Source organism: Mustela putorius, unplaced genomic scaffold (genome assembly GCF_011764305.1).
Source record: "Mustela putorius furo isolate JIRA1106 unplaced genomic scaffold, ASM1176430v1.1 tig00003845_pilon_pilon_pilon, whole genome shotgun sequence".
NCBI classification, from domain to species: Eukaryota; Metazoa; Chordata; class Mammalia; order Carnivora; family Mustelidae; genus Mustela; species Mustela putorius.
This window is the reverse complement of record NW_025421998.1, coordinates 84,068,900-84,086,772: the sequence shown is the minus strand read 5'-3', so window position 1 is coordinate 84,086,772 and position 17,873 is coordinate 84,068,900. Positions and strand designations below refer to the sequence as shown.

At 38.7% G+C, this 17,873-nt stretch overlaps 1 protein-coding gene across 10 annotated transcripts in view; it reads right to left on the bottom strand.

The window, feature by feature from the left end:
• Positions 1–17,873, bottom strand: part of AHCYL2 (adenosylhomocysteinase like 2) — a 163,992-nt gene that overhangs the window by 23,034 nt on the left and 123,085 nt on the right. For all 10 annotated transcript variants that reach the window (XM_013050579.2, XM_013050557.2, XM_013050559.2 and 7 more), the window contains 6 exons: positions 12,708–12,851; positions 12,148–12,248; positions 5,713–5,815; positions 3,998–4,092; positions 1,286–1,392; positions 5–121 (listed from right to left, as the gene is read on the bottom strand). In XM_013050579.2, coding sequence (XP_012906033.2) covers positions 5–121; positions 1,286–1,392; positions 3,998–4,092; positions 5,713–5,815; positions 12,148–12,248; positions 12,708–12,851 — 667 coding nt within the window. The remainder of the gene's footprint in view (positions 1–4; positions 122–1,285; positions 1,393–3,997; positions 4,093–5,712; positions 5,816–12,147; positions 12,249–12,707; positions 12,852–17,873) is intronic.

Below are 17,873 nucleotides of genomic sequence, written 5' to 3'. Positions count from 1 at the left end.
TTACCCATCTAGAATTGATTCACGGCAACAGTAGAGGTTGTCAAATTTCTGTTTGGTGACCGAGTCATTGACGTTCATGGCAGGAACACACAGCTTCCCAGCCTTGGATAGCTGGTACAGCCTGAGGATGAGGGAAGTCACGAAGAACGCAAAACAGTGAGATACTGCAACCTACTGTCAGTTTCATAACAAATTACAGAAATATGTTGTATGGGCATGAGAGCATGAGACATGCTAGTTTCATCCCATCAGGTGTATCTAGAGAAATAAAGGTTACCTTTTTAAAGTTTGTATACAGCTGAGAAATGAAGATTTTAGTTACAAGGCATGTGGGGATCTCTGACCCACTTCCAAATTTGAAGAATTAAAATGTAAAATTTTAAATTGCTTATTAATTTTATTCCCCTTTTACATTATACAAAGAGTAACTTTAAGTATTATTTGAATCCCACCACTCTAATGCAGCAATTTTAACTCTCAAATAGTCTCAATTTTATAATCTCAATATATATATATATTGAGATTATATGTATATATGTGTATATATATATATATATATATATATATATATATATACATCATCATAAAATATGTGTTATCTACATACAGGAGTTTTATTTTAAGTTGAATCAACTAAAACTTAGACCCAGGTATTTTATTCAAAATTCATCCCCTTCTAAGAGCCTAAAGGTATGGTATGTTCAAAAAGATCACACTATATTGAAGCAGTGATGGTGGCTTATTCAGAATTTACTTCCCTAAAACTTACATTGCATACTTTCAGTTCTTGATGAATGAATAATAGTAAACAGAAACTATTTTAATTTTACTGAGGGAATTTCTGCTCATTTGAGAAACAGAAACCCAAATCCTTGTTCTCTAAGTAAAAATGTAAGCTCTATGAGTTTTGCCCAGCTAGATCCCTAGCACAGTTCCTAGAAGTTCCTGGCTCTTGTAGAAATTAAATAAATATCTATGGAATGAATAAATTCATCTAAAAAGGACAAACAGTCAATTCATTACAATGACTAGAAAATACGAGGACCATACTTGTTCCCTTACCTGTCCCCAACTCCCAATTTTAAGTTTATTATTTGCATTGTTAAAAACAAAAACAAAACAAAAGCAAAAACAAACAAACAAACAAAACCACAAGTGTGCAAACTCAGATCTCAATACCTCAGAGAAGGTTCCGATTTTTAACATATTGTATTCTATAGGTATGTGATTATCAGAATATATATCTAGGCTGCATAAAACCAGGTACATCCATGTCAAATCTTACCTATGGACTCCAGTAACACTCTCCTCTACTATGCCCTTGATTTTCTTGAACATATTAGGATACTTCTTATAAATCCAGTGAGTAAGATCCCCTCCATCGTCCAATATCTGCAAAAATAAGCATCAATAATACCATTTATTTTACCAAAGGCTCAGGGTTTCCAGGTTGCTCTGGGTCTTTTATCCCAATTTCTAACTGCCAATTTACAGATATTTCAAATTTCCCATATGGTTATGGGAAGTTACTTAAAGCCAATACAATGACCAGTCATTACACTGAAGTAAAATATGAGGGGTGAAAAGCCAAACTGTAATTCTCAGAGCCAAATGACCTTCCCACATAGCCCATCTACTATATCAAAACACACAGCAACAAATGAGGATTTTTCTTCTGAACTAATAGCTTAAGTGGCTATCTAGACAACTAGTTCCTGAATACACTGTGGATAATCAGAAAGCCTGACCTTGAAATTAGCATATTTCTAACCAGTTATATTCAGGACTTCAAATATATTCAGTCAAGGCTTGGTTTAAATGAAGCCAGATAATTAGTCTCCCTTCCAGAACAATGGGTTATAAAACTGTATTTGTTAATCCTTCACTTCTCCCAAAGCACAGGCACTCTCCCACCCAAAATATCAGGCAGCACTGAAGGGTTTTGCCTAGCGAAACCTCACACTCTCTATAAACCAAATTAAAAATAACTAGGGAACTGTGCAGCATGTAGGTGTGCAAGCTTGCCTCTGAACAGCTCATCACTATTTCAGGTTGGGATTAAAGATAAACACAATGCTGTGCCCACTGGAGCTTTCATCAGCGGAGGAAAGTTTTTGAATTATAAATAAGCTAAAGAAAGACCAGCTTGGAACGCTTTTAGGCACTAGGCTGTGGCACTTCAGCCCTTCACCTAGCTGTCAGAAATGCTTAGCAGGACTTTCCAAATGATGATCCCTGGGAAGTCCCCACAGAACTGAGTTGCTCCCTTTTGGCACGCACCCTCTCATCAAATATCAACTCTACTACAAGTTGCCAAAATGCCATCCTGGACCCCTGCATACACAAAATCCCCCACCTCGTGTCTGCCACTTCATCTCTTTTTTGCTTCTACTCTTGCTCATAACCTCTTTTCTCTGACTCAACTGAAGTTTATTTGAGAGCAGGGATCCAAGGCAAGACTCATTAAAACACACTGGATCCATTCTATAAGTTAATGCTCCCTTTTCTCCCAGTAGGAACCCTCAGAACAGATGCCCTGAGAAATGAAAAGGCTTCTTAGAGTTTCTCTCTCCCTTTCTGCATGTATGGAACCCCTCCTAGAGTTCTCCCTTGCAGCCTCTGATCCCTAGTCATATAAAAAAGTCAGAGATGAAAAATACTGAGCAATTGGAAACTCTGGTCTTAAGTCCCACTATTCTTGTCTGCTTTTCTCTTTTAACAGAGGTATCTAATACAGGCAGGTAATTGCTATCCCTAATATTTATTTAATGAATGTAACCCATAATTCTCACCACTATGTTATTCTATTACAGAAATTCTTGCCACCAGGGAATCTTCCTGAGGCTGGAAAGCAAATAAACGTATTAGATCTTGACAGGATCCCAAGAGGAATGGCCTCTATTTTCTGGGGTGACAATGGTTTTTATCCTTGTCTTATTTTCTTCATCAGCTGTTCCAGCAGTTTGTGCTGGCCCTATAGTCTGTAAATGCTCTCTGGTTGCAATCCCATGTCCTTCCCATGTTCTCGACTCTAAAATTGATGTTCTATTCCCCACAGAAACCCCCTGGCCCATCTCCTTTAGGTCTTGTCAGTCATACTTCTTCCAGTCACTGTTAAACTCTGTGGGAATGAGCTGACTCATCTCACAGCTGACTCCTCCCTCCCTTTCAGGGTATTAACGCAGCTTCCTCGAAACAGCAAGTGGTGCAATGTAACCTGCATCATAGAATCCAGAAAGAGGTTGCTTCCTTCTTTGTGTTCCAAGTGAGGCCTACTCTGCAATTTTTAGCCACAAGCAATAGCTGGACTGGAGCTTCAAGGGCCCTTTTTTTCAGTTGATTCCCTAGTTTATCGTCTCCTTCATAAGCAAAATGTTTGTGAAAAAGGAGTGCTTCATACTTTGCGCAGCTTTTTGCTTCTCTGTGACTCTAAGCTGCTATCGGCCTTGGAGAACTTGGTCTTTTCAAAAATGAACTGAAATTAAATGAAGCAAAATAAAAAACCCCAAAACTTTTTGCTTAGGCATCTTTCTTAAAGTGGAAAATAAAGAGTAGAAAATTTGAACTTGGAACTCCTCATATTTACTATAAATTTAGCCCGTGATTCTAGAGAAAAGCCAAGTACCACAGGAGCTATATGTGTATGTGTGTTTGTGTGTGCATTTTCATTATTGTTGTTGGAGGGAGGAGGTAGGTAGGGAATGGTAACTCATTAACATGGAACCAGCCATGTGTGAACCCTGAGCAGTATTTTAATGCTGCTGATGAATATAAATGTTTCTCAAGATCAGCACCAACAATTTTAGCACTTTGAGGCTAAGTTCAATATTCTTAGGGTACCCTAAACATAAGCATCCAGTTCTGCTGGAAGCCAAGATAAAATAGAAAAGGAAGCATTTTCCTTCCTTCCTGTTGGGACACCCTCTCCCAGACCATAGCCCCCCACTCTGTCCCCACCAAATTCCTCTAGAATTGTGCTAGCAGAAATCTAACCTACCATGTTTGGCTGCCAGCCCTCCACATTCACACATCTATCAATGCACCACCAAAAGTCATCTTCTGACTCTCCTTTCCAGGCAAAGACAGGGAATCCTAAGAAAAGAGAACAAAGAGAAATTGTTAAAGCCTGAAAGAAGGGCTGCCCCTAAATTTTGACAAGATCCTGGCTTTCCTCAATCCCCATTCTCTCATTCTGCTCTATTCCTTGGACTGATTTTCCTCACTGATTAACACTGTCTTAGCTCCTTCATGTACTTCTTTGTCTTTGGTGGTCATTTTGCTCTTGATACAGCAAAAAAGACAAAAGGAACAAGAATATGATGGATGTTACAAGTAAGATTAAAGGGAAAAAAAGAAAAAATCAGAAATGAGTACGTCTTGATCCAGTCAAACTGAAAGTCTCACCATTTCTCAACTACACTCTGATCTTTCTTGTGTCTTCACTTTGGTCATCCCACCTTCTTCATCAGGAGAAAACCTATGCTATTCTCCATGAGTTAAAATGTTGTCATAGCCCAGTTAAGTTTTGTGTTCCTAACGGAGCCTAACTGCAAGTGATTTTTCATGGAATCTGAACTTTTATAACTTTTGTAAGCCACTTGCTTGTGCACTAAATGCAGATTTGTGATCTGTCGTGGCATTTATCATATATGTCCTTATATTACCATTATTTATATATCGTGTCTTTTAAAAAAAAAAAAAGATTATTTATTTATTTATTTGACAGACGGAGATCACAAGTAGGCGGAGAGGCAGGCAGAGAGAGAGGAGGAAGCAGGTTCCCCGCTGAGCAAAGAGCTTGATCCCAGGACCCTGGGATCATGACTTGAGCCGAAGGCAGAGGCTTTAACCCACTGAGTCACCCAGGCACCCCTATATATTATGTCTTTTCTCTTCAATCACAATATAAGATTCTTAGGACAAAGACATGGTCTCATTTGTTCTTATAGCTCTTAAGAGTAGGCCATTAAACATTTGTTGGGGAAAAAAAAGAATGTATATGTACAATTCATTGGGCTATATATTTAATACTTGTGCCCTTTTACATACATATTTTATATATTAATAAAAATTTTATAATGGATATAAATGAAATACTAAAGGGCTACCAAAAGGAGAGACATGCATATACCACAGAGCTTTCCCAGCATTTTGTAAGAGCTCTGAAGCAATAAGCATTTGGTACCCTGATCTGTGCTGTGCTGCCACAGAGGGAAGACAAGAAACTGGCAAAGTCCAAATTTCTCTTAAATTTGTCCTTCCTGTGTCAGTAGCCATTGTGATCAAATATTAATCTGCCAGGTCAAGTCCTTTTTACAGCTAGAGCAGAAACACCAAACATTAAATTGGGGCAAACTGCTGAAAAACCAGCAGGACCACAAAATTACGCCTGGAGCACTTTATTTTCTAATCCGTATTACCTTAGACAACAAGTAGTGTTCACTGGTGGTCTAAGATTAGCAAGTCAAGGCAAAGCATTAACTAATAAAATAATATTAGACATAAGAAGGTATTTGCCAACTGTAAAACAGAGTTACCTACATCATATTTAACAAGAGAAGCACAGAAGGAGAGCAAACTCACAAGAATAGAGATCCATTCCCCCAAGACAGATCCTTAAATATCACTCTCTTAAAGATTTATATTGAATACATGGGACTTTTCAGAGACTTACTTTAGGCGAAAACACAGAAGACAAGCAAAAGATCTTACCACTTTCTGCTAGAGCAGCAGCCACTTCATTGAGAGTGGAATAGATGTTGCAGGCTGCCCATCGGCACTGTGCCCCTAGGGCACCCAGAGTTTCCATAAGCACCTGTATTAAACAGAAAGCAGGAGATAAACAAAGCTAGCCAAACATTTGGTCAAGGAAATTAAGTTTCTGACAATAAGAAAGTGTATTGGGGGACAACTAGGTAGTTCAGTTGGTTAAGTGTCTGCCTTTGCCTCAGGTCGTGGTCTCAGGGTCCTGGGATTGAGCCCTGTATCTGGCTCCCTGCTCAGCAGGAAGACTGCTTCTCTCTCTCCCTGCTTGTGTTCTCTCTCTCTCTCTCTCTCTGACAAATAAATAAATAAATAAATCTGAGGAAAAAAAAAAAAAGGAACCAGGCTCCTTGGAGAAATGGCTGATTCCAGAGTTAGGGCAAAGAATGTACAAAATGAGCTTAGATAATCATATACCAGAAGCAAGTAAATACTTAAAGAAAGAGAGGATATGTCAAAAGACAAAAAAGTCACAGAAGCAAGATGAAAGGGGTTCCTGCGGGACAAGTTTGGAACAATTTGAGCATCATGATAAACAGTGATAGTAATGGGTTATAATCCATTAAATAAAATAGGAAACAATGATTTATACAAATAAAAGTAAGTAAATAAATGAAAAAATTGAAAGTTCGATGAAAAATGGGATATTTACATAATTTCATATTACTACCTCACGAAATACCTTTTAATCACAAAGGGGGAAAATAACTTCTACAGTGAAAAATCTAGCAGACACTACCTCAAGCAAAGGATCAAAATGAACATCCTTTTGACAAATGATATATCAAGTCTAGATCAATGTGTCACCTGATAAGATTCAATGAAAAAAATGCAGTATCACTTCCTAACAAAAACTCATGGCCTGAATTTAATAATAAAGACGCGTCAGGAAAACGCAGAACTGAGCACATTCTACAGAATAATTCATTTGCAATTTTCTAAAGTATCAAGGTCATGAAAGTCAAAGAAAGACCGATGAACTACTCCAAACTAAAGGAGACTAAAAGGGATGACAATTAATGAGATACATGAGGTCTGAGGATTAGATGGTAATATAAGTCAATGTTAATTTCCTGATTTTGAATAGCTGTATTGGTTGAATGAGAGAATGTCCTTGTTTGTAGAAAGTATGCACTGAAGTATTTGTGGGTGAAGGAACATCAGATTGGCAACTTGCTCTCAAAAGTCTGAGAAAAAAGTGATGCACACTATACTTGCAACTTATCTATAAATCCATGTTAATTTCAAAATTTAAAAATATTTTATTACTTTAATTTTGACTTTTATTGTTTTTAAATTTTTTATTTATTTGAAAGAGACAGAGAATACAGGGGCAGGGGTGGGGAGATAAGGAGAGAGCAGGAAGCTCCCCACTGAGCAGGGAGCCCAACTTGGGATCATGACCTGACCCAAAGACAGATGCTTAACCGACTGAGCCACCCAGGCTCCCCTTAAGAAATTTTTTTTTTTTTTAAGATTTTACTTATTTATTTGACAGAGAGAGAGAAAAATAGAGAGATCACAAGTAGGCAGAGAATCAGGCAGAGAGAGAGGGGGAAGCAGGCTCCCAGCTGAGCAGAGAGCCTGATGTGGGGCTTGATTCCAGGACCCTGAGATCGTGACCTGAGCTGAAAGCAGAGGCTTGACCCACTGAGCCACCCAGTCACTCCAAGAAAATATTTTTTTAATTATTTTTAAAAAATCATTAAAAAAAAAATGGGGCGCCTAGGTGGCTGAGTGGGTTAAAGCCTCTGCGTTCAGCTCAGGTCACGGTCTCAGGGTCCTGGGATAGAGCCCTGCATTGGGTTCCCTGCTCAGCAGGAGCCTGCTTCCCCCAACCTCTCTCTGCCTGTCTCTCTGCCTACTTGTAATCTCTGTTGAATAAATAAATAAAATTTAAAAAAAAAAGAAAAAATTATTAAAAAAAACTTACTCCACTGATCTGATCCTTAGTTATTTGCTTGTTTTTTAACATTTTTATTTATTTGGCAGAGAGCAGGAGAGAGAGTGAGAGAAAGCATAAGCGGGGGGGAGCAGCAGAGGGAGAGGGAGAAGCAGACTCCCTGCTGAGCAAGGAGCCCAACACAGGGCTCAATCCCAATGACCTGAGCCAAAGGCAGATGCTTAACCAACTGAGACCCCCAGGCACCCCTAGAACCTGACTGACTTTTACTTCCTTATATAAGATAGAGGCAGGATTCTTTTAAAGAAGGTAGTATACCATCTACTGCTTTTTTTTAAGAAGCTGTTTATTTATTTATTTTAGATTGTATTTTTTAAGTAAAGATTTTATTTATTTATTTATTTAAAGATTTATTTATTTATAACCCCGAAGTTATTTATTTTTCAATTTGTTTATTTAAGAGAGAGAGAGAGAGAGAGATGAAGGGTGAGAGAGACCGAGTGAGACAGAACATGAACAGGGGGAGGGGCAGAGGGACAAGCAGACTCCCCACTGAGCAGGAAGCCCAACACAGGGCTCATCCCAGGACCCTGAGATCATGACCTTGAGCCCAAGTCAGAAGCTTAACTGACTGAGCCACCCAGGTGCTCCCCGACCTACTGCTTTGATTACAAACTATTTTAACAAGAATAAAGCTTTGGTTAAAAAACTTGTTTTAAAATTTCCTGACGGTAGTTAACTCAGAGTACTAGTACTTTTCATGTTGTCAAACTTGTATTTTCTAATATTTCTATGCTAAATAAAAATTCTAATTATGTTCTAATTTTATTTTTTTTATTTTTATTTTTTTAAATATTTTATTTATTTATTTGACAGACAGAGATCACAAGTAGGCAGAGAGGCAGGCAGAGAGAGAAGTGGAAGCAGGCTCCCCGCTGAGCAGAGAGCCCGATGTGGGGCTCGATCCCAGGACCCTGGGATCATGACCTGAGCCGAAAGCAGAGGCTTTAACCCACTGAGCCACCCAGGCGCCCCAATTATGTTCTAATTTTTAAAAAACTTGCAAACAACTCCACTAATTTAGGCGAACCCCCTAAAGTAATTTGTCCAAGGCCACATAGTAAGTTAATAGCAGAAATACCCGTATGTCTTAATTTCCAGTCCATACGATCTTTCTTTCTTTTCTTTTTTTTTTTTTTTAAGATTTTATTTATTTATTTGACAGGCAGAGATCACAAGTAGGCAGAGAGGCAGGCGGGGGGTGGGGTGGGGTGGGTGGGGGGACACAGGGAAGCAGGCCCCCCGCTGAGCAGACAGCCCAATGCAGGACTTGAGCTCCATTCCCAGGACACCAAGACCATGACCTAAGCCAAAGGCAGAGGCTTTAACCCACTGAGCCACTCAGGCGCCCCTCCTTACTACCTTTCAACATTTGATACCATATTTTTTCCCTCTCATTTTATTTTTCACCATAAAGAATTTCTGAATTCGTATAGCCAGGATTCTCAAATTTGTCAAACAAAAGAATACTGATACTCACCTACAGAGCAATATAAATTAACTAGAAAAGAAAAATAACTGGGGCCAAGAACATAAGAACGGTTCAAAGAATTCTAAATCATGGGGCGCCTGGGTGGCTCAGTGGTTAAAGCCTCTACCTTCGGCTCCCAGGGTCCTGATCCCAGGGTTCTGGCGTCGGGCTCTGTGCTCAGCAGGGAGCCTGCTTCCTCCCCTCTCTCTCTCTGCCTGCCTCTCTGCCTACTTGTGATTTCTCTCTCTCTGTAAAATAAATAAAATCTTAAAAAAAAAAAAAAGAATTCTAAATCAAGACTGCTGGCTGTTAGGGCTCAAGCAGAAGTGAATGCAGGTAGAAGTGGAAGGAGGAGAGAGCTTAGAAGCTGGTTTAACCCGACTTTCAATCATCACTATTTAGAGAGAATAGCAAAGAAATTTGGTTATTAGAAGGAACTATGGAAACACGCCTAAAAAATATAAATAGATCCAAGTCCATTAGAAACATGGATGGGAAACCATTAACTATGATAGTTACTTCTGGAACATGGTATTATAGGAGATTGCCTTTCATGCTAATGACTGTGGTAATGACTGAGTATTATAAAATGAATATGAACTACTTTTGTAATCAGAAAAAGAAAGTCGAGATGAAAAACAAAGCAAAATTCCTTTGTAATTATTTTTTAAAGGAAAAAGAAAAAATATGGGGAGGGAAAAATAAAATAATATTAAAAATTGGTAAACTAATTTTGATTACTCCATTCAAGAGAAAATAAAAGGGAACCCTGAAAGGTGGTAATGTTTGGTGAGCCGGGGGGTAAAAAAGAAACTAGATATAATTTAGCAACATGAGACAGTACAGAGCACTTACTATTTTAAGCCGCCACACTTAAGTCTCATGTCCCTGACTGGGGAAGCCCAAAAAAGATTCCAAGAGAGTTTCTGCCTTGATTCATTAGTCTTTGGCTCCAAAAAGAGACAGCTTTTCAATTTATTACATTAATTTTGGGCAGTCAAGGTATTTTTTTCCCTTAGAGAACATGTAATCCAGAAAGTCTCATGGTAAAGATGTTCACAGTTGCTGTCTGGGTCTTAAGGACTCTCTGCTGTACTTAATCAGGAATGTGGCCATATAAATAAGTGTTATGCTTCAGGAGACAATCTTCTGAAAGTTGATCTAACCATACAGTTGACCTGAGTCTTATAAATCATACAAAAGATTTCAGATGAATTCTTGATACATCAATTTCCTGTACTGGTCTCATTATGGTTGGCAATTCAATATCTCTTACATCTTTGATGAGGGCTCTGAATCAGTGGTTCTCAACAGAGGAGTGCTGGAAAACTGTGGGGGCATTTCTGATTGTTACAATAATTGGGAGGGGAATGCTCCTGGCATTTAGTGATCAGGACCAAAGGTTTTGATATTTTGAAAGTACAGAGACAGTCTCTTACAACAAAACCAACAGAAACCACACCACATTTAGTAGTTTTCAAATGTTCTCACATGTGTGAAAAACCTATTTATAATTATCTAAGTTTAGAACCTTATTCCACGTCACATGTCAATACAAAATAATAATAACTTTTCCAGGAATGCAACAAGTGTGTAAATTAAGAGAAAACACACACTTTTTGTTGTTGTTTAGAAATTTTAAAAATTGTTTACAGTTCATTATGATTCAAAAAATCATATAATTTGGCAATGCCAATCTGACACTCTAGAACCAGTAACCAGTAATCAGTAACCAGTATCCCCATCTACATCTGTGGCATTCTCATCTAAATAATGTTATAAGGAAGTACAAATATCAAAGTATTTCACTATGCTTGTGCCCAAGCATTTACATACCAAAAACACATTTTTTTATTATAAATTACTTTTCTTTTATTCCTCCTTCAAATTTCAGTTAAGATTTTATTTTAATTTTAAAAAATATGTACTGAGGTATGTTTTATTTGAATTTTATTCTAAGTTAACATGAGACATTGCAAAAATATTTTTAATATTTTTATAAAAAGGAGACACTGAATCTGATAGGGGTGAGACTCGCTGGTCTAAATGAATCATGATAACCCCAGTCCTCTCAGCAGGACTGGTGGGCCATAGGCATGTGACCCAGTTCAATGACACATGATCGAATATCTTGCTCTTGGGGAAGAGGAAGAAACGATCCTTATTCTTCATGTTAATTTGTGATGGCTCAAAGAGCTGTAATCATCTTGCTATGTACCTGAGGATGAAATAAGTGACAAGGCAGCTCCAAGAAAATCAGACAGATGAAACTGGAGCCCTGAGATCCCACATCTAAAGTCCACCTTACCTCTGGACTTCTAGCTATGGAATATAATAAATTCCTTTATGTATGAGCCAGGTTGAATCAGGTTTTCTCTCACTTGCAGCTAAAAGCAACCAAGAGAGCTGCCTCATAGAAATGACACTGGAGGGGTGCCTGGGTGGCTCAGTGGGTTAAGCCTCTGCCTTTGGCTCAGGTCATGACCCCAGGGTTCTGGGATCGAGCCCCACATTGGGTTTCTGCCCAGCTGGGAGCCTGCTTCCCACCCCACCCCCTCGCCTGCCTCTCTGCCTACTTGTAATCTCTCTGTTAAATAAATAAATAAAATCTTTAAAAGAAAAAAAGAAAGAAATGACACTGGAAGGGAAGATAAGGGGAAAGCAGTGCAGCACAGAGAAAGCATAAACTTGGGACTCATATATTGAAGTTCAAATCCAAATTCTATGATTTACTAGCTATATAACCTTGGACAAAGTACTTAAAACACTCTGAGCCCTAGCTTCCTCATTTGTAAAGTAGAAACAGGAATACTTGCTTTACCTGACCATTTTGAGGATTAATAAACTAATACTTATTAAGTTCTTAACCCGCTGCTTGGCATGCTGCAATCACTCAACAGCTGGTGGCTATTATTAACTATTATTATGTGGAGAAGGAAAAAGAACTCACAGCAGTCTGAGCAGTGATGTGTGTGCAACCCACAATTTTGGCTCCAGCCAAAGGTTTTTCTCCTTGAGCTCTCTTCCTCAAAGCCATCAGTGCAGGCATTTCTGAAAAAGCACAAAACATACACAGCACTATTAGAGAGGAGGGAATGAGACAGAAAGAATAAACAGAAGAACTTACTCTCTTAAGAGAAGATTCTTCCCCTGATCAGGTTCTTTGTTAGATTGGGCTTCTCAAGGGATCAAGACATTGAACCTGATTCTTCATTCTAAGAGGCCTGCAGAGGCAAATGCTCCAGAGTTCGGATGCTCTATATCCCAGTCCTCCTCATCTACTCTCTTTCCCTTTTCCTGGTATCGGAGGAGCTCCTTGTAGAGTCAACTCCACCAGAGTTGACTCCCTCCCCACAGTGTTTTTCCAAGTTCAGATTTCTTTTGTAGTAAGTATTCTGTAAAACCACACTTAAATTTCTCAAGCGACTAGACCCCAGGACATAAAAAGGGATTAACATGGACAAAAAGACCTAGGCAACCTGAGAAGGAAAAAGTGCTGGCTTTCTTTACCTTGTTCGGCAATTTCAATTTCTCTTCGTCCAAACTCTGCCTGTTTGATGTTCTTGACACAGAAGTCACTGCTTCCCTTCGAGTTCTTTTGCTGCTTATCCCTAGGAGAGGTCTCATCATCAGAGCTATCTGTATAGGAAGCCGCTGAAATGACAGAATAAAAAACCCTCAGGGAGACGAACAGCTTCCTCTAAAATACCAAACCATGGGGTGAACTGAGGCTTCCCGGGTCACCCACCACCACACAGGTGTACACCTTGATGGCAGACACCTAACCTGGCAGTCTGGAGCTGCCTCAACCACCTCCTGTGGAAAGTGCTAGCCACAAGTCAGAAAGAGGAAGCCAGAGGGCACCTGGGTGGCTCAGTTGGTTGAGTGACTGCCTTTAGCTCAGGTCATGATCCCGGACTTCCAGGATCGAGTCCCGCATCAGGCTCCCAGCTCCTTGGGGAGTGCTTCTCCCTCCAACCTTCTCCTCTCTCATGCTCTCTCTCAAATAAATAAATAAAATCTTAAAAAAAAAAAAAAAAAAAAGGAAGCCAGAGAGGTTGCCAAAGACATTCCCCCTAGCATTAATGTGGAATCTGGGGCTAATGATCTTCAGAACGTGAGAGCTCCCTGAATATGCAAAAAGAAAGAGGTTACACCACAATAGCAATAGATTGAAGTTCTTAGTGCAAGATCATGGTCATTAACCTATGGGATTCTTGGATCCAAGCTACCCTTCTCTGTCTGCTGCTTAGATGCCTGTTTTAATTTGTGTTTTAGCACAATAACTGAACAGATAAGACCTAGAGAACCCATGGGAAAGTAATTAAGAACTGCACAAAAAGTGTTTGTCTGACACAACAGAGCCTTCTTTTGAAGACTGGCTCTGATGAGGCTGAATATGCCTGCAGACCCAATTAGATATTGACAATGAAGTATTCAGTGTGCTCTCCCTTCTTGCCGGCCTCAGTGGGCCTGGCAGTAGGCATTTTAGGTACCCAAAGAAGTGCATAAATCCTCCTTTGGTATACTAAAATGTCCTGATGATTAATCCACTTAGCAATACACCCTAGAAGGTGGAAGGTCTCAGACTTGTGATGGTGGCTAACGGGCAACTGCTGCTACTCACATGTTTAGCTGAGGTCTTTTGTCTTCATACGATTCTGTAGTTGCTAATCATTTGCTAGATGTTTTAATTTCCTTCCATGATTTATATTTAAGTTTTGGAGGATAGTTTCTTCCTAAGTGGTCCTCAAGGTTTGTTGTGGGGTTTTTTGTTTTGTTTTTAAATTGTTAAAAAAATTTTTTTTTTAAATTTTTTGAGGGGCCAGGGAGGTTGGAGGATATAAAGGCACTACATATCTCTCAATGGGATAAGAAGTACTTCCATCACATTTGGTGGGGGGAAAGCTGTAAACACTCAGATCTCCTAAGGTCTATGGTGCTCTGATCTACTTACATCCGGAGAATTAAGGCATTTCTGGGATTTCTTAGCAAAGGATCTATATCTGGGAGAGCTGTAAAAGGCAAGTCTGACCTTGCCCAGTTAATCGGGCATGGCACTACAAAATGTTTGGGCAGCAGGGGCCTGAGTGTCTCTCCTGGAGCTGGAAAACTGCCCTAGAGCAAAGTCCTAACACGAGGCAACAAGAATGAACACGGGCACCAAGGGAGGTGAAGGAATTAGTAAATCCCCAAAGGACTTTTGTTCTTGAAAGGAATTAATCTGTATAAAGAGTCTGTGGTTCTCCCTCCTAGGGTGAGCAAGAGTTCAAAGTACCTTTGGCAACAGAGCCCAGAAACAGCTTCCTGGGCAGTCATCTGTTTCACTAATCAATACTCAGAAATAGCTTATATGCTGGAGGCTTAGGGGAACCATGCTTCTGCCACCTGAGGGAAGAAAGATAATGGCCATCCTTAATCTTGACCATAATTTATAGCATAACTGCTTTTGAAGAAAGTGTTTACATTCAGAATATCCTGAAATTTCAAATCGTTTTCTAGAGGCATAATGATTTCTATGTTCTCCAAAGGCCATTTATATAGTGGGTATGTGTTCTGGAGTCAGACAGATTTTGAAGTCTCAGTCTCTGTTTCTGGGTATAGAAAAGGTGTTCCAGAACCTGATTAATAGGATTATTAATTCCTTCACGAATCCAGTCATTCACACATTCAGTTGTTCATTCAACAAATTTTTATTTTGTGTCTACTGTATACCAGGCAGAGTCTAAGTACTGAGTATAGAGAGCAAATATGGATTGTCTTTATCTTCATGGAGTTTTCAGTCTAATAGGTAAGTCAGACATGAAATAATTACAAAATTAATTGGAGATTTTCTTTTCCTATGGTTGTAATATGTACTACGAAGCTGACTGTAAAATAAGAAGACGTAACTTTCAGAGTCAAGTTGTTGAGAAGATTAAATAAGATAATGTAAGTATAGAGCTTAGTGCAATGCTTGGTATATAGTAATTAAGCACTCAATAAATGACACCTGATATTATTGTTGACTTTTGCGAATATTTTTAATTTACTACCAGTTATAACATTTTTAAAGTTTCTTACTCAGGGTCAGGATTTTGAATGGGAAAGAAATGACATGCATACAATATTATTTAGCAGTTTCTTTTTCTTCTACCTCCATCATCTACTAACCTAACCAAGCAGCAGGTGGCTGGCTGGCAGGGAGGAAAAAGGTTGAAACTGGAGTCCTAACTCTACCCAGAACAGCATTCCATTCCTATGCCTCTCCAGCTTCTAAGGATGAGTCAGGGTAAAAACACACACACACACACACACACACACACACACACAAACAACAACAAAAATAACCCCCCAAATTTCCTCTTTGAAAAAGCACTCCAATTTTTGGCTTCAGTCGTTTTTTTTCTCTCTCAAGAAGAAATTATTATACCACCTCCCTACTCTAAAAAAAACCTCCCCAAATACAGTATTTTTTTTTTCGTAGTAGTCAACTGATTATAGTTAGCTCAATGTTTTTATTTGAGCCACAGAGATTTGTTTTCAAAGAGTCCTTTGTGCAGACCTGTTATCAGGTGAGAAACAAAAGTATCAGTTGTCTAGATTGTACTATTATGTGAATGCAAAATGGCTGATAGACCCAAACCAAGAGAGGGTATTTCTGCAAACACAATGGAAAGATTATTCATGAACTAGCATGATATTTGCTTTTTGAATCCATACTTATTTCTGTCACTATATTTAAAGTAGCACATTCATGAAACTATCTCAGATAGCATCAAAGGTTTTTTCCTAAGAAAATTTAGAGAAACCCAACACATATATAATATATACACATGTTTGCATAGTTTCTAAGATGTTTACAGCTGTCACACTCTGAAGCCCAGAGCCATAATTCAATTAAAAATGAACAACTGATAATCAAGGCAATAACCAACTGAAGTACAGCGTGAGCTCTAGCTTTACCTCTAATTGGTTGTGACCAATTTTCAGTTTATCCAACTGTAAAATTGGGAGTTGACGGATCTCTCCCCCATGCTCTTTCTTTCCCCTAACTATCTCCACCACAAAAATCTCATGAATAAATGAGAGTACAAAAAGGGTTCAATTTCTAGGCAGAAAAGTAATATAAAGTACAATATAACTTCACATGGGGAGTTCTCTTGTTTCATGATATCCCAGAATCAAAATATAACTCTTGAATCACTAATCTGTAATCTATCCCATAGAACATGCAAACATATGTTCTATGGCTCAAGCCTGATGAAGCCTTACCTCCTAGCAGCTGTGATATTAAGGGTTACTGCTAGGAGAAGAAGTAGTCAGACTCCCAGATGAATTAGTCCTATTAGACTATTTTAAGTCAGACAATTCCTCTTGGGCCCAATCTATTCATTTGGCAATGGAAATAACAGTAGGGACGTGGGTCAATGTACAGCAGATTTCACTGATGAATAACACTCTAGAAATATGTGAAAAGCTATGCTAGCAACCAAAATACAAACAAACAAAACTTTGTTATTTGGAAAAATCTGAAAATAATTTTTTAAGTTTTATAAGAACCAATTATGAATGAAGGGACTTCAGTCTTCCTTTCTTATCTTTAACCAATTAACTCACTGCAAAGGCAGCTTTTTTAGAAATATATCACTGAGAATGATTTGACTTTGAAAAACTCTCTTCTGCTCATTTGTTTTTATGAGGTTCTGTACTTTAGGAAAGAGTTTTCAGAAGTTTGTTTCTTATAAAGAATTTCAGGAACAATCCAGAAATTTTAGGAATTAATGTAGCTCTTTTCAACCTGGGTTCCACTAGAATTAAGCCTTAATGCCTTGAAACCTCCCTAAAATATGGACTATTAAATTAAATTATTAAATTAAATTCTTTCCTATCCATCTGAAAGGGTGCTAGTCATGAACCATCCTTCGGAGAACTGAGAAAACAATGTCTCCAGTTCTTTTCTGTGTTCTGTGATTCTGATGAGGAGCCCTGCTTGAGAAAGATTGATACAGGCTTCTAAATGCAAGCATAGCAAAACTTAGCACCAGGATCTTTAGGCAGAGAGAACAGTCCACAGACTACCCAAACCTCCAAATAACTTCAGCAAAACAAACATTCTGGGTAGAGAGGTACCTTTTTTTTGAAAGGTCATAAACCTTCTTCTAGCTGTTCACATACAGAGTATATCAGAGACCTCAACAAGAATATGAAGTAAAAGGGCGCCTGGGTGGCTCAGTGGGTTAAAGCCTCTGCCTTTGGCTCAGGTCATGATCCCAGAGACCTGGGATCGAGCCCCGCATCGGGCTCTCTGCTCGGCGGGGAGCCTGTTTCCTCCTCTCTCTCTCTCTGCCTGCCTCTCTGCCTACTTGTAATCTCTGCCTGTCAAATAAATAAATAAAATCTTAAAAAAAAAAAAAAGAATATGAAGTAAAGGGCTGGACACCTTTCACCAATATTTAGTTATCAAGCACCTCTCATGTGTCAAGTATTTCTAAAGGTTGGTAATAGAAAAGTACAAAACAGCCAAATCTCTGTTCTCATGGATCTCTTATTCAAGTAAGGAGAAACAATAATAAATTAGTAAAATACATAGTATGTTGTATGATAATAAGTGCTATGGAGAAAAATAAAGGAGGAAACTTTGATAGGGAATGTTGTACAATTTTGAGAACCAGGATAGGCCTCAATGAGAATGTA